The sequence below is a fragment of the Azolla caroliniana genome, unplaced genomic scaffold, assembly GCF_043228905.1.
Source record: "Azolla caroliniana isolate FFs.n. ecotype wild unplaced genomic scaffold, voAzoCaro1.0.p SCAF_4, whole genome shotgun sequence".
In the NCBI taxonomy this organism is placed as follows: Eukaryota; Viridiplantae; Streptophyta; class Polypodiopsida; order Salviniales; family Salviniaceae; genus Azolla; species Azolla caroliniana.
The window spans coordinates 6879334-6895995 of NW_028230439.1; the positions used below are offsets into that span (position 1 = coordinate 6879334).

General features: G+C 38.4%; 2 protein-coding genes across 2 annotated transcripts; both read left to right on the forward strand.

Annotated features, from left to right (window-relative positions):
• Nucleotides 1-401: 401 nt before the first annotated feature.
• LOC147864992 (uncharacterized) lies at nt 402-7381 on the forward strand. Its single transcript, XM_087317679.1, has 2 exons — nt 402-921; nt 6739-7381. The coding sequence occupies exons 1-2, from the start codon at nt 443-445 to the stop codon at nt 7148-7150; spliced, it is 891 nt and encodes a 296-aa protein (XP_087173805.1). The 5' UTR covers nt 402-442; the 3' UTR covers nt 7151-7381.
• A 5098-nt stretch (nt 7382-12479) lies between these two features.
• LOC147864993 (uncharacterized) lies at nt 12480-15184 on the forward strand. The gene is made up of 2 exons (XM_087317680.1): nt 12480-13490; nt 14257-15184. Exons 1-2 carry the CDS (start codon nt 12495-12497, stop codon nt 14836-14838), a joined length of 1578 nt encoding a protein of 525 aa, XP_087173806.1. The 5' UTR covers nt 12480-12494; the 3' UTR covers nt 14839-15184.
• The last annotated feature ends 1478 nt before the right edge of the window (nt 15185-16662 follow it).

Genomic DNA, 16662 nt, shown 5'->3' on the forward strand with positions numbered 1-16662 from the left:
TATGCAGGGTTGTTCAGAGGTTGTTCTTAAGAAAAGGGAAAAATTACCGTTGTTATGGAGGAAGTTGCCTCTGGTCACGGTCTCCTCTCAAGGAACGATCTGGAAATTCCATCACCCTTGGTACTTGCCCTGGCATTTTCTGATTGTACAGTGTGTACCCTTCTGACGCTTTTCTTAATACTAACGAAGGAAATCTTTGGGGGCAAAAAGAAGAAGAAGAAGAAAGAAGTTCAATGAAGAAGAAGCCATGGGACTGAAGTAAGGCTAAAATAACCATGCTATGTATGTATGTATGTATGTATGTATGTATGTAATTTGGTGTCACATGGCATCCACAATCAATCTTGGATATGATACACTAATATAATCATTCCTCTGTTCTTTCTTTCTGTCTTGCTGGAGCAGAGCAGAGCAGAGCAGAAGGTGCGACCGAGAAGAAGCTATGGCGGTGACCTCAGCTCTTATGCAGCAACAGCAGCTGCAGCTGCTACGCCTATCCTCTTCATTCTCCTCCTTTTCTTCTCCCTCTTCTCCTTCTCCTTCTCCTTCTTCATTCTCTTGCTCTCCACCTTCACATCTACCTTCACCTTCAGTCCAGGTCACTATATCGTCTGCACTTCGGCCTTTTAATTCTAGTGTAACAACAAACTCTCGATTTCGGAGTTCGTTCTCTTCATCATCATCATCTTCTTCTTCTTCTTCTGGTTGGAGGGCAGGGGTCTCTGCCCCTGATCGTGGAGGGTCTTCTAGTGCTGACGCAGACGTCATGGGCCTTCTTCTTCGCCAACGCATCGTTTTTCTCGGGTTCAACCTTGATGAGTATGCAGCAGATGCCACTATCAGCCAGCTTCTCCTTCTCGATGCTCTTGACCCCATGCAAGACATCCGGCTCTTCATCAATAGCCCTGGAGGATCCACCAGGTACGAAAGATTTGAAATACCTTTCTATAGTATTTCCTTCCCTAAGTTTATCTAGATTGTTTTCCCACACATAAATATATGGCTAATTACTAGACTGTTTTTATCATTTTGAAGTAGTTTTTTATTGTCACTCTAAATGCCCCTGTTATTATCTCCCTGGAATGGAACCATGAAAGATAAGATAGACCTGTTTGCTATTTGTATAATTCCTAGTCGAGTATTCAGTCCACGCAAATCATTCTGAGGAGATATGCCTGACTGATTTACTCTTTGTTTTTTGCTCCTTGGAATGTCCTTAATAAATCATGCTTGAATGGATTTAAAGTACCTGAAACCATTCTGACAAGAAGAGGGATCACTTTCCTTGTTTCCATTTGCTTGAAAGATCTCTCCGACAAATGTTTTGCATCTAGCTAAGTTAGCTCTAGTTTTGAAGAATAGACATGATGTTTTATATGATTTATCTAACTCTGAGCTCTCCCTGGTTTTGCTGGCTTGCCCGAGGATGAAATTTTAGAGAGCAAGTCATCTTTCGGCATTTTCTTATGAATAATGTTCAAGTGGATTCAAAGCACTCAAATGGTTATAAATGGACGTATTGCTATATCGATATCATATAGTATACTTTATATGTACCTTTACAATGTAACGTACAGATACATATACATATACTTTATGATATGTATATATATTATTCATATTATTTTCAAGATGAGCGCGAGTTTAGACCGGAAGAATTGTGTCATTATGCGGCATATTCACGTATGTTGAAATCTGTCCTACCCCTGGATTAAGTAACATGCCCTTAGATGACACTCGAGGGAGATGAGGCAAATATTTATCCTTGGTCATTGCTTGTTAGATCTCAATCCAAGGCTCTCATAGCATGGAGACACTTTGTATATAAAACAAGGAACTTAAAAAAAGGTGTGAGAAGGTTGGGAAATTGTCAGAAACTCTATACAATAATTTCTAGGAATAGTAACATCATCCATATCAAAATAAGGCGTGAGAAGATTGGGAACTTGTCAGAAACTTTATACCATAGAGATATGCTGGGTATAAAGGTTCAAGAACTCTTTATTTGAATATTTCTAAAGGCCCTTTCACATAAAAGCTCTCTTAAAAGCTTCTCGTACATATTTAGGTAACTTGGCCAATTGGAACCGGCTCAAGTGTCATGGTATCACATTCTAATAAAACAATATATTTTTGCCCCTCAAGAGAGATAATTTACGGGGTTTCCAAAAACCTGTGTATATTCTCCCTCTCCCTCTTTGTTTTTATCTTAGCCATTTTCTATCCCGTCACTCATCCACGTCCACCATTATTCATAGGTGGTACCATTATATGTCTTTGATGATAGGCAGACGTCCATACCTTCAAATGACTCTTCCTAACCGTATGGAGACATTGGTAGTCTCATTATCGAATAACCCCAACTTTTATGAGCATAACCACATGGTATAATGAACCGTATTTCTCTAACCTTAGGGGTTAGTAGGCGTTGGCTAGTTTGTAAGGAATGAAGGGTAAGGATTGAGTTATTCTCAATCCTACAGTGGGAGATGACTTCCAAGTATTTCATCTGTTGTTGACCACGTCTAATGAAGTAGTCCAATGTGAATAGACAAGGACCTACGGTTTGAGCCTATAAAAGAAGGCAAGCCTATTGGACATACTACAATTGTAGTACAAAACGCCACAAGATGCCTGATTGCAGGTACTTTAAAAAAGAACTTGAACAGAGGAAGAATGTCATTGACAAGAAGAAGGATGGAAATTAGATGAATTTTTGTGATACAAATATCTCTTAGGGAGAAGAGAAGGCCAATTTAGTCTGTAATGTGGTAATTGAAGAGCAATTTGATGCAAAATTATCTTTATGCCACATTGACTTTAGACAATGCTTCTCTATACTCCACATGCAAGATATGCTAATAACTAAATGTGACATTGTTGATGCATTGGATCATGCTTGCATTTTAGCCTGAAGTGTCTAATTCCATGTCTTTATTTGGGCAATAATCAAGCTTGCTGGAATATGCATTTTGAGCATTTGGTTCTCAATGATGGCATTGAACTTGTATTATATGATGTCAAACATGTTCTGGCATGAGAAAGCGTCTATTATTTGTTTTTGAGATGGATTTGCATGGATATAGCACCAATATTGAGATTGACTCATAGGAACCGACAAAAGTACCATACTGCTGTCAAGGGCACAAGAAATGCACTCTGTATTGCTTGTACGAAAGGCCTGATTAGGGAAAATTTATTGCTCTCAGAGAGGTGGTTTCTCACTTGAATCTTTGGCATAACTGGTTAGCTTGTATGAGCCTAAATGGATAGGATGTCCTTCATTCTTTAAAATATTTAATGTTAAAGATACTAACTTGATTTTAATGATTGTAAATATGGGAACAAGTGAGAAATTCCTATTACTCTCGTGTTTTGCAAAGTCTTTTGGATCCTGAACATCTTGATATTTGTAGCATGCTTACTAAATCCATGGGGCTTGCTTTGTATTTTATTTCTTTGTTAAGGATTGTTCAAGGAGAATTTGGGTTGTTTACCTGAAAAGCAATGATGATGACTTTTTTTATGCTTTTGTGACCACCCAAACTGAAAGGACGCCAAGAGGCTTGTTTTTCTACGACCTCTGTATGATGGTGGACTTGGAACAGGAGTGACACAAGAGAAAATGATGTGAGGGAGAAGATACACATAGGTGTTTTTTTACTCCCCTAATAATTATGTTTTAGGAGGGAAAGTATGTCATTTTATTGAAATGCGATTTTAAGGCAGGTGAGTCAATCACACTGGCCATGTGACCCTAAGATGCCCCTGTAGCTCTTAGGAAAGCTATAATGTGAAAAGGCCTATATAAAATTACAAATGGAGAGTTCTTGGACCTTTATACCCAACAATAAGGGGCAAGGAAGTTCCTTCAACTGTGGTGCTCCCATTAGCTGAAGACAATGTTGATGCTGTGTTTGAGGGACACTTAGTGAAAACATATACAGGATTGTGTGTGCTGCTGTTTTTATGAAATGAAACGTGCCCATCCTCTGTCACTTCCTTGATGAAGTGACACTGGTCATCAACTCGCTTCTTGCATGCATGAAACATGGTGTTTGTAGCCAAGCATATGGCATTCTGTCTATCACCATGTGGGATTAGTATCCTATAACGGCAAGCTCATTGCAGAGGTGTACCAACCATATTACAGCTTTGATAGAAGCCTCAGTTGGTAGATAATGCATCAATTCTCTGCAACCTGGAACACCATGACATTGCATCATTTGCAAGTGTAAAAACATATCTGCTTGTGAGTTTGCACATATCCACGTCATCTGCCATATCAGAGTCACAGAATTCTTGTAATCCCTATGGACTCTATTCACCTTTCATCCCCTTCAAATATCTTATAATTGACTTGATAGCTTCTTAATGTGCCTTGCCAAGATTAACCATGAACCTGCTAACAACTGCCATTGCATGTGCAATGTGTGGTCTTGTTGCAATCATGGCATATAACAAAGAAGCAAAAGCTGAAGCATATGATATAACCTTCATTGAATTGTCTGCTGCATCATCTTTGGACCGTCTTTTTCGCTCAAATTGATATGTGGCTGCAAAGTTAAACTTAACACTTTTGCATCATTCAGGTGAACCTTTCAAGTACTTTTTTTAATGTGTTTTTCTTTGGATACATAAAGCAGCTGCTGCTGTCTACCCTCTTTATCCTCCAGGATGTGCTCAGGTGGGTCTAAATCTTTCATTGGCAAAGGCTGATTTTAGCTTGCTTGTAGAGCACCAAAATGATCGAGCTGCCATCTACATTCCTTTTTATGTGAAGACAGACAATGATTTGCAAGGCTGCTTTTACCAGCAATAAGAATATCATCTATGTAGAGCACCAAAATGATCGGGCTGCTTGGATAAAAGAACCCGTTCCACTGACCACCCCGAGCTATGATCTAGACATAGCCAACCTACCGCCGACGTCCCATACTGCCGGATATTAGGATGACTAATACCTTGGAAGAGATTAACACGATCGTCATGACGAAAGCCTAGCCTGCACCACCAGTGTCTAAGATAGCAGCCTTTTGACGTAATGTGTTTATGAGGGTAGGTAAGCCCCATATTTATAACTCTTCCTAGGCTCCTTGAATAGATGTTGCCTTTCTAAAAGACTCTCCATTCATTGGTTGTCAAAACCATGATAGTGCATGCACCTATCATTCCTTCTATCTAATCACATTAGTCCCTTTCTAACATTAGTGAACATACCCTTCACTTATGTAAATAATAGTGACCTTCCCTCACCTACGTTATGTGTACATAACAGTATGGCACCTTTTTAAACCATGTGATAACATAAAAACATCAAACTTTTTTGTATCAGTGCTAGGAGTTTGTTTCAGGCTATATAGATTCCACTTGAGTTTGCACCCTAAATTATCATTACCAGGAATTGCAAACCCAGTGGCGGTTTTACATATATATATTTTCTTCAATATTACTATTGAAGAAAGAATTCCAACTTTTTATTATGTTTCAACAAGATTCGAGCATCTTAACCTCGTGGCTGCAAACAACCTTTTTAAGCTGCGGTAGCCGTATCCTTTATTGGCCATATCTCCTTAACCATACCCAATGAAGATACCCTAAGTGGACTTTGCATCAAGTTTATTCCTAAGGTCATGTGTAATGTACACAAATGCATCAGACCCAAACAGGTATAGATGGTTTTATGAGGCTGTTTCATTAGATCAAACCTCTTAAAGGGATCTATTTTATATATATATATATATATATATATATATTATATACTACAGTTTTAATAGCCTCTCCTCAAAAGCCATGAGCTAGATTAGCTGTGGAAAACAACCATCTAATTAATATCATTCAGCCAATCCATTAGAAGAAGGGCTATTATCCCAGTTTTTATACCATGTGAATCACAAGATCCTTTAAATTTCAATACTTGTGAATTCACCCCCATTTTCTGTAGCTTTCTACCTGTTTGGTGTGGGGAATAAAGTTCCACGAACTCTCCATTTGTACTTTTATAAAGGTTCTTTCAAACTAAAGCTCTCTTGAGAGCTTCTAGAACATATCTTTCTGTCACTAGGGATACATTTAATGTTTTGATGGGAATGCAACATCTATATACAGATTTCCAACTACTATGAATGCAATTAACATTTATCTACATGTGTAGAATGTGTTGGTGGTGCTTGATCCCTTGCTTGGAAGAAATTATGCATGATGAATTATGATGTTTTGCATATTCATCTAGTTCTAGTATAGCTAGTATGCCCTTAGTTGGCGTTCTAGAGAGAGAGAAACCTGTTATACTCTTTATCAATTGATCCTTGCATCATCTAATGATTCTTGCGATTGATTAACATTATCTAGAGGGGCTTGCTCTCTTTCCTAGATAGGAAGAAATTATGCTACATGACTAGGCTTTAGGTCTAGTGAGGTGAATTGGACAAATGTTTCTGGTTCTATTATAATTCCTAAAACGCCCAAGATTATTAACGTAGACTTTTATATCTATCTACATTTCTTGTTTGTCGTAACTGAGCAGTAATTTTAAATGCAAAGAAGCTGTTTGCTTATGAATTGTACCGAGTAGGATCAGACATATCAGCTATAAAGCATTACATTAAACTCAAAATATTTATCAAACGCTTTAATTAGGGGCATGGTTAAGCTGATTTGGATGTGCATTGATCAATAAGTAGTGGGTTCCATAATGCTAACTAAGGAAATGTTGACTTAAGTTATACCTTTCCACAGTGCTGCTATGGCAGTTTATGACGCAATCCAGCTGTGCCGTGCTGATGTTTCTACAATAGCATTTGGTATTGCGGCATCAACAGTTGCTATAGTACTCGCTGGGGGAACAAAGGGAAAACGGTTTGCCATGCCAAATGCACGAATCATGTTGCACCAGCCATTAGGGGGTGCAAGTGGACAAGCAATAGATGTGGAGATCCAAGCCAAAGAAGCAATGCATCATCGGAAGAATGTGACACGAATCATATCTGAAATCACAGGTCGTGCTTTTGAGCAAGTAGAGAAGGATATCGATCGAGATCGCTACATGTCTCCAGCAGAGGCAATGGAGTATGGTATTTTGGATGGTGTAATCGACAAAGACATGATCATTCCTCTTTGCCCTTCACCCGAAAAGGTATTGCAAAGCTGAGGCTATTAAAATGCCAGGAAAAAGGAAGTCTTTGTTTCCAAATGACAATATTGAAAAGGGCTAGAATTAATTCTGTTATAGTGATAGATCGTTTTTCAATTGGCTCGCTGATGAACTGTATGTGTGGTATTAGATGACCATGATGCACACAATGATTTTACTTCCTAACCTTCCATATTTTTGTGTAAATGCTGCCTTTGGAATAACGAATCTAATAACCGTTAACATGGCCATGAAGATATTCAGGAGTTGAAAGCAATATATGGCTGTCTGTGATGATCATATTTAGGATGTTTGGATAGCCCAAGCTAGGCGTTCGTAGCCACTATGATCTATGACTTTCAATTCAACTGGAGACCTAATTATGATAAATGTGCCACTGAGAAAATCAACATCAAGATAGGGAGAATTGAAATGATTTTCATATTCAATTTTATGATATGTTTATTTATTTTTCTGCTAAATGAATTTTAAGTTCTTGTTCAGTTTAGTTTATAATTAGCATCTTATTTTGTTTATTACAAGCTTGACTCATCTTGATAATTAGGACCAACTCAAAGTGTCTCTATTTCAAGCCAAGCTTCCTTCATCTTCATCTAGATGCAAATTTGTCCTTGATCTTTTATAGATTCAGAGGTTTAGGTATGCTGTTCCTCAATTTATTTAAAGATGGCACCAGGTTTGGTGAATTAGTAGTTTTCTTCTCTATCCAAAAGCCTGCCTTCGTATGCAACGAACTTCATAGATTTTGTGCCAAACATTATGCTGAAGCAGATCAACCCCTCTTTTATAATGAATTAAATCTGTTAAATTTTCTATGCCATCATCAATATCGAGTTTTATCATTGATACTCATGATCATAACTTTGAATCATAAAGCATAATGTTTGTTCCAAATTTCATGACTAAACTCCTTTTCCATGGCACAATCTCCAAGGTATCATCCCCAAAAAACTTGAGAGAAGTAGAAGAAGGAATGGTATCAAACTCTTGACGAGCTGGGCTGGTTGGGAAAAAGATCCCCATGCCCTGTTTTTGACCACTTGTTATATAAAGCACCTTGATATTCTATTAGGATCCTAGATATAGTCCTCTTCATGAACTACAACACCGTTCCTTGTCCATACGAAATGTCCACTCACGAAGTTCACTCCCGTCAAGGAGTGTAAAGATTTGTTGGACAAGATGGAGAAAATTCTCAAAATCAGATATGCTTTCCACCTTATGAGTGTTGGTGGAGCTTGGATGGTAACTTTTTCCACATCTAGGGGTTGGTTATAACTTCCTCTTAGGAAATTGGGTGCCTCTCAAAAATGACAATGAAATTTTATGAATAGATTGTCTACCCATTTCAATGCATAAATTAGTGATTCCATTTATTTGCCTTAGCAATACAAGGGATTGGTTTATATCTCAAATAAATTAACCCATTGTAATGGTGTGGCAAACTAATGATTCATTTTAGATAATAGAAATTGCTACATGGGAGGGGAGGGGAGGCGTGGAGAAGGAACCAATTGATAAGCAAGGAAAATGAGGCTTCCCATTTTTTACTCAGAAAAATAGCTCCCTATTTGCCTAGTGGGTCTACACTTTGTCGAGAGTCACAAAAATAGGTTTATTGACAATTCACAACAAGTTGCAACATACGAACAAGCCACATATCGTGGGTCAAAACCTATGGCTTAGACATGTCACATGTCATGAGCTAACATTCAACTTCAAATTTCCACTCTCAACCATTACATAATAGGCCAATTTTTGTTCTGTTCAAATGCACAGATAGTGAGCTGAAATTGTTCTGCAACAACCCAACAAACCATGCTTCAAATCATTCTTTACACCTTGAACTCTGAGAAAATTGTAGAGGTTTCACAAAGTACCTACTATGTAGTCATTTGTTGACACATCCTTGCCAAGAGTGGACCATAGGCCGGACTTCAATTTGCCATTGTTCACATACATGACACCTCACAACTTGCTTATTTTGCATTGAAGGTAGGGTTATTTATGTGTGTTTTATATGAGAAAATTGTAGAGGTTTCACAAAGTACCTACTATGTAGTTATTTGTTGACACATCCTTGCCAAGAGTGGACCATAGGCCGGACTTCAATTTGCCATTGTTCACATACATGACACCTCACAACTTGCTTATTTTGCATTGAAGGTAGGGCTATTTATGTGTGTTTTTATAAAACAAGGGAGAAAACAAGTGATTGTGTAAAATATGACATGATGATGGCTTATGTCTTACTTGGAACATAGGCATGAATGATTAGCCTTTAAAGATTGATAAAAAAGAGGAGAATATGAACAAGAAGCTATAAATACTGACAAAATTTGTCAATGCCAAGTGACACTTTTGATTCGAATGACCGTTATCGAAAGTAGTTTTTAGAATAGGAGGGTAAAATATTGCTACATGAAACAACTTGTTTACTTTACCTCTATCGTGCTCTACCATGTTTGGATGGTATAGTTACTTTTCTTTGTGAAAAGTTAGCCAATTATCTTTTTCCTTCTTTATTTCTACGAGTATTTCTCTATCTCGAGTCTCCATTTACACCATTTACGAGTATGATTTAAATTTTACACCATTTACTAGTTTGTTGTTTTACGACACACAAGCACACACCCCTCTCTCTCTTGTAATGACTGTCTGCAACATTAATTTCTCTCTCTCTCTCTCTCTCTCTCTCTCTCTCTCTCTTTTTCGTAAATAATGGCTTTCATTACGAAAGAAAAAACACCACCATGACTAACTTACAACAAACTATAGAACCCCTTCTATCTAGGGATCTAAAGAAAACTACGACACCAAACTCAATGCCACCCTACACACCAATTCAAATGGCGAATATGATGATATGTGACCTTGCAGAGTTCTCTCTCTTCTTGGTTGAGATTTTGTGACTTCTCTAGCACTGTCAATTGCCACAAAAGAAGTCCTTTTAACTTAAGAACATATTTTCTCACCCCAACTTGTGAATAAAAAATGAAGGCATTCCGCATATTCCAATTGAACCATAGCCCCCAATACCTCAAGAACTCAAAAATAATTTGAAAATGAGGCATCGGTTCATTGTTCTCCATATGTGCAAAAACCCAACTGAAGGAAGATAGACTTACTCCTGTTAGAGACATCCACACTAAACTGATACACCTCCAAACCATCCTTGCCATCGGGCATGAAATAAATCGATGCCTACTATGTTCCAATTCCACCGAACAAAAGAAACACAATCCTTTAGTAATGTTCCTTCTTTTTAATGCATCCCCTAATGGTAAAGCTCCAACCATAACTCTCCAAATAAATACCTTGGCTCTTAGCATCAATCGAGAACACCAACCTGCCTTGATCACATGAAACCACCAAGTAATGGGCTTATGAAAACCCCATATCTTTATAACCCTTTCTTCCAACCACTTATGTTTGTCAATCAACTTGTGATAAGCAACATTCGTTGAGATCATAGTCAATCTCTTATTTCCAACAAACCTCCAATCAAGTTCTTGAGATCGCCCATCTAAATCAGGAATTGGCTCATGCGAAGATAGTATTTGTTGCAACTTATCCCAAATAAAGTTATAACCTTTTGGAATACGAAATGTTGATCTTATTGTTCGAAAAGCCATTAATCTTCTTTGTGAAACCAACATAGCATCCTTAACTCTTACCAAACCTAATCTAGCCATCCGATTAAATTGAAGGTTAAGAATTTGTTTACCTTCCCACCTCAATAACCTTGATGTTGCCAAAACCTCCATTTGTAATGAATTGGCACATCCCCTTTCTTGTGGGGAATGCCATTCCACAAAATCCAACATAGTTTGCCAAGATGTCAACAAATGATTAACTATCATAGACCCTGTACATTTGACATCCCTGTCACAATTAATTACATTCCACCAATTCGCTTCAACCTTCATGTTTCTAAGCTTTATTCCGTTCTTCTCTATAAAGTATGCCACCATTTCTGTCCAAGGTTGTACACCTTCAAACATGAATCAAATGAAAGTAAATCGACGAGCCACCATATGCTCATATAGATTCAATATTGATGCCCCACCAAGACGCTTCGGAGTACAAACATGATCCCATGTCAGCCATGACAAGGCACTTTTCCCTTTTCTTTTCCATAACAACATTCGCATCGAGCGTGACAACATTTCAAGAGCTTTCTTTGACCATGGGAGCAAAGGAAGATAATAAGATACCATAGAGACCATAATCGATTGGACCACCTTAAGTTGTACATGAAAAGGCTAATCTCTCTCTCTCTCTCTCATCCCTTAGGCTAATTCAAACAATTGGACACCCCCCCTCCTAAAAACACATACATATATATGTACATGGCCCAAACCTAGTCGAGGTAGTTGTCAAAAGGCATCCACCTAGTGTTTCGATAAATACAAAGGATTTGAGCACATTGGAAGAGTTTGAAGAGAATGCAAAGTAACTCCTCCTTTCAGTATGTCTCACATGTATTATGCACAAAGTATTGAGGTACGGAGATAGCCAAGAATAATAACTAGCATCAAGGCAATGGTTGTTCCTGAACATGAGATGCATCAGATTTGCCAAATGGTTCATGGAGTTTAAAAGAAGGTTGGCTTACATGTGTGTGTGTGCGTGTGCGTGTGCAATGTATAGAGTTGATGTAGTGGCTACGACTAACTAATGTTTCCTGGCCCTCTAAGAATTGGCAATGGCTTGGCTCATGCCTGAATTGAACCGTTAAACAATTTTGCGGTTTAGTTTGGTTCGGTTTAGGCTCGAGCTTCCTTAATTGGTTCGAGCTCGGTTTGGGATGGCTCAAGCCGAACTGAACCGATTTTGGACAAATCGGTTAAGGCTTAACGGCTTGGCTAAACGGGTTCCTAAACGGTTTAGGCTTAACCAGTTTAGGAACCGCTTCGGTTCAAGTTTGGAAACACTCAAAGTGGTCAAGGTTTAACCGATTGGTTTGGACAAGGCCAAACCGGTTAAGCCGAAACGAAACCGTTGCCGATTCCTAGAACTTCCGGGGCCTCCTTCCTAGTAAAGGCTTGTGAAGCATAGAGGAGGCTTCCAGAGAAAAAACACTAGAGAAGAGAGGGGGAGGGTGTGTCTGAAATGGCCGCGTTCACACTGCAGGGGCGGACAGAACAGAGAGAGCGATGGACGTCTCACACGCGCCCACTATCGTTTTCAGTGTAGACGACTCTGTTCTTCTCTGTTCCTCTCTCTCTCTCTCTCTCTCTCTCCTCTCTCTGTGTATGTGTATGTTCGTGACCTCCTCTTACGCCATAGCTTGAATCTTCTCTGCGCAGGCCTTCCTTACTCTCAGGCACCTGGTCTAATGGCGACCCCCGATCATCCCTACCAGCAGGCCTTGCGGGATTTGTCCTCTTTCCTCCATGAAACAAGCAAGAATATAGAGAGGATTCTGCATACCTTCTGTTCTTCTACTACTCCTACTTCCTCCCGGAATGACGATGTTTCGGCTTCCTTCAATAGCTTCACTGCCACTAGGAGTTTGCTGCCCAACATAGGGGAAAAACCCTCTTCAACAAGTGAATCTCATCTTATAGCTTTCATGGAAGGAATTATGAAGACTTCTCATATATGGTCTGCTCAACATAAGGCTATACTTAAAGGTAAGAGTAACGTTGGTATCGTTGAGACGAAACCTAATGAACTCTCTAAGCTTTACAATGATATGGATGCGAACATAGCAGAAACAGAGGAAGATAAAGTAGGCATTACTACTCTCGAGTATAATCCTAAAGAAGCGTCAAGAATGATCGCTGAGAATGAGGAAGAGAAAGAAGACATTGTTACGCTTGATTCTAATCCTAAAGTAGCTTCTAGAAGCATAAAAGCAGAGGAGACTCGTATAGATGAGGATAAAAGAGAGGATAATGAGGGAATAGCGGAGAGTCCATCTTGTGTGAAAAAAGATGAAGGCAAGAGTTCGGATTCGTTTCATTCCAAGAGCAAGCAAGGTTCTTTTCAGCATGATGTTGGATCAGGAAGAGATACCAAATTTGACAGTTTCTTGACTCCAGCAAAGAATGACACTGATGGTAATGATAATGATAATGATAATAATGACCATGATCATGATCACGATAATGGTGATGCGGAAGATGATGATGATGGTGGTGGTGGTGGAGAGAATAGTAAATTACCATTGACAAAGTGGGTTCCTCCTCCCACTTCCCTATCTGACATGAAAATCCAATCTTATCGCCGTGCTATTGAGGTCATTTCCTCTCCTGAATGGCTCCCTGAAGGTTGGGTCACTGAGCTCAAGACCCGAGGCAGTGGAAATAGTGCTGGCACCAAAGACAAGGTTTTTTCTTATATCCACTCATTCATCCTCTACTTTCCCTCCCTGTATCTCTATTTCTACTTCGTTTATAATACATTTTAATTGGCATGGATGAATGTTTTGTGGGTTTGATCTTTAGAGTTCCACATTTATATGTATGTATGTAGCGATATCATTGTTTTAAATGGAACAACAAAAGGATTTCACCTTCCGAAAGGAACTAAAACAAACCCCTTCCACTTATAATGAACTAAGCAGGGGGAGCTGTCCTAGTCTTCTCATGATGTTCATAATTTAACGTTGTCCTATAAGATTTCAACTTAGGATCAAGAGAAATGGCTCTTTCTGCAAGAACCCAAATAAAACGACATATGATTGAAACGAAGCAGGCTTAAATCTTCATAAGCTTTGTAACTCAACTTAGTAGGATGATTTCCAAAGGATCTGTGAAGTGAAAAGTATAAGGAAAGGCTTGGATTTATGGACATATGTTCAACAGCCAAGGAGGTGAGATATGGTCTGTAATGCACACCAATGTCTTTCTAGAAGGATTTAATGTATTTGTCTGAGGAAGTCTCCATATATATGGTGAAGAATATAAAGTATGATATCTCTATGGTTGCTTTAAAGGTGTGTAACAAGGGTGGAATCCTCAATGAAACATGTGTATCAATGATCCAAGTATGAATCTTTGTAAAATCATACGTTTCTCAAGCTATTATGTATGGAAGTTAATGAAAATTTCTTTTCTATTGAATATATGTTTGCCATATGCTTGTGTATGCAGTATTATGTGGATCCTGTATCAAAACGTCGGTTTCGATCAAGGAAGGAAGTTTTGGATTTCCTCGAGACAGGAAAAAGGAACAGGCATAGAAAGAGGCTGGATACAAGTCCAATCCGGAAGTTTTCAGAACCTGAATCTGAGTCATCACCACCGCCAACTCTCGCTAAGCAACCTATTAAGCGAGCCAAATCTAAACCAAACACAATGCCACCGTCATCAACACCTCTTGCAACATCTAGTGGAATGATGGGCAACATGTATATGCCTTTCAGAACAGGTCAACCATCAGAGTGGTTAATGTATGAGAGCTTAGCTAGTATACCATTCCCTATGTTCGATCCCTTTCGTTATGCAGAGATGAATGCTAACAAGTCAAGTGCTAACAAAGGCCCTCCCCCAGTGTCAAATAGGCCATGGTTCTTCACTGGCCCGGAGGCATCTTGGATGCCCTTTTCAGGTCTTGGTCGGCCTGGCGAAAAGGGAAGAGAGTATCAAAATCCTCATTCAATGCCATCAAGTTATACCCCCGAATCTGTGGCTAAGAAACGTGTCCGGAAGTCATCCAAGAAAACTGCCACATGAACTCAAGCTAGAAAGAAAGGTACTTTAAAATGTTCTCTCCCCCCCCCCCCCCGCAAAGCCCCTTTCAACATCTTTATATTTTTCTTGCTTATTTGTCGCTGGATAAATATAATGGCACTAACAACAATTCCATCACCTTGGGAATTCCAAAACCATCCTCTTTTGTGTATGCAAGCATGTACTGTCTGCTTAACTAACCTTATTGTATTTGTATAAGAAGTGTCTAAGCAGTCGTACATGTTAATGAATCGAAACAAACACTCCGAATTTGTATGTCTTATTCAACATACTTGCTTTATTAATAGAGCTATTGCCATGTTGAAATGAGGCATCTATTTTCTTGTCTTATCTAATAACTCAGCTACCTCATCTTATTGGAACTTTCTTGTCAATTTGATCGTTTAAAGAGTGATTTTCTTGTCAATTTGACCTGCTACCCACAATGATATTTTTGGGGTGTTTAACAAACTAAATATTTCAAATCAACTAAAATCCACCGAATGGTTTAGATGTAACTCAAATTCCAATTGCACTAATTAGTGCTTTATACAGGACTACCTTCAATCAGACATAGCCTTCCATTAGGGTGTGCTTGTCTAAAAAAATATGAAGGGTCTGTGATGGTTCCAAACATTTCTGAGTTTATAAATAGATGTGACATTCCAGGAATTATAGATAGATCCCATGCTTGGCGTCATGTGACAGTGATAAGCTAAAGGCAGCTAAAAAAATGTAAGCATTGTTCCATCTCAACTCAATGAACTCATCTTTGCTCATTCCAAGGTTCTTTTGTGATTTTTTAGTTTCGGAAAATTACAACTTTTAGGTGTTTAGTAGCTTTATGACCATTGTTTCTTATATATTCTTACTGAATACATTTACTGTGTACGACATGAACTTTGATATCATTCGGCCAATATAAATTATGTTGAAAAATCAAGCATAATATCACAAGCTCCATGTGGTTTCCTGAGGTGTAATTCAGATTTTATTATTTGTTTTTATTTGTAATCAAGCATAACTATGTCCATGCTTTGTAAAACTGTGAAACTTGAGGACAAATCACTCAGCAAAAAAATTGTAGAAAGAAGACTTACATTCCTTGTTTGCAGTTCATTATCATAACCAAGTCTTTTGTGAAACTATTTATAAAATTTCAGATCTCTTGCATTTTATTGTGAAGCATGATAAGATTGCTGTTTGCATGTTGCAAAATATGATTGCCTTACTGCTAACATAAAACAATATTGTTGGAACTTGGCATGTAGGAGGTTAACGAGGGAATGTATTCTTAAGTAATCTTGATTCTTAGCAAATATCTTGACACTTTAACCTCATCAGACTAACAGTAAAAACATGAGATCTCTACGTATATTTTGCATTCATTCTCTTTTGCTACATCTTCCTTCCGTGCATAGAAGGCAAGTCCTCTCATATATATGCAGTTCCTCCTCCCTAACCTCTTACATAGCAAGTTTCTCTTCATGAATTCTTGCAAACCTTTCTACAAGGGCTTCAAATATCGTCAAGAAATCTTCACTTTTTAATCGAAGCAACTTGTATGTGTGGCATTTGTTGGAGTCATCTGGTGTGAATACTTAAAAATATCACCCACTACTTTACTAGGTCTCAGAAAATTTAATTGTATTACTAAGGTTGAAAACCACTTTGAGTCTTTTTGAGTTGGAGTTTTAAAACAAGGAAAAAATCTTTTACAGTGAAGCTCTCATAAAAACAAGAGGAACCACTTCTATGTTAAACTCTACACACAACTCTCAATTGATTTGATGAGATACTCCAAAACAAAGCAACCCCAAACATTTT

What these genes read in the sequence shown, in the direction of transcription:
- LOC147864992 (XM_087317679.1), top strand. Translation starts at nt 443, where the DNA reads ATGGCGGTGACCTCAGCTCTTATGCAGCAACAGCAGCTGCAGCTGCTA. An exon ending in AGCCCTGGAGGATCCACCAG is followed by an intron (nt 922 to 6,738) that starts GTACGAAAGATT and finishes ACCTTTCCACAG; the next exon opens with TGCTGCTATGGCAGTTTATG.
- LOC147864993 (XM_087317680.1), top strand. Translation starts at nt 12,495, where the DNA reads ATGGCGACCCCCGATCATCCCTACCAGCAGGCCTTGCGGGATTTGTCC. An exon ending in GTGCTGGCACCAAAGACAAG is followed by an intron (nt 13,491 to 14,256) that starts GTTTTTTCTTAT and finishes TTGTGTATGCAG; the next exon opens with TATTATGTGGATCCTGTATC.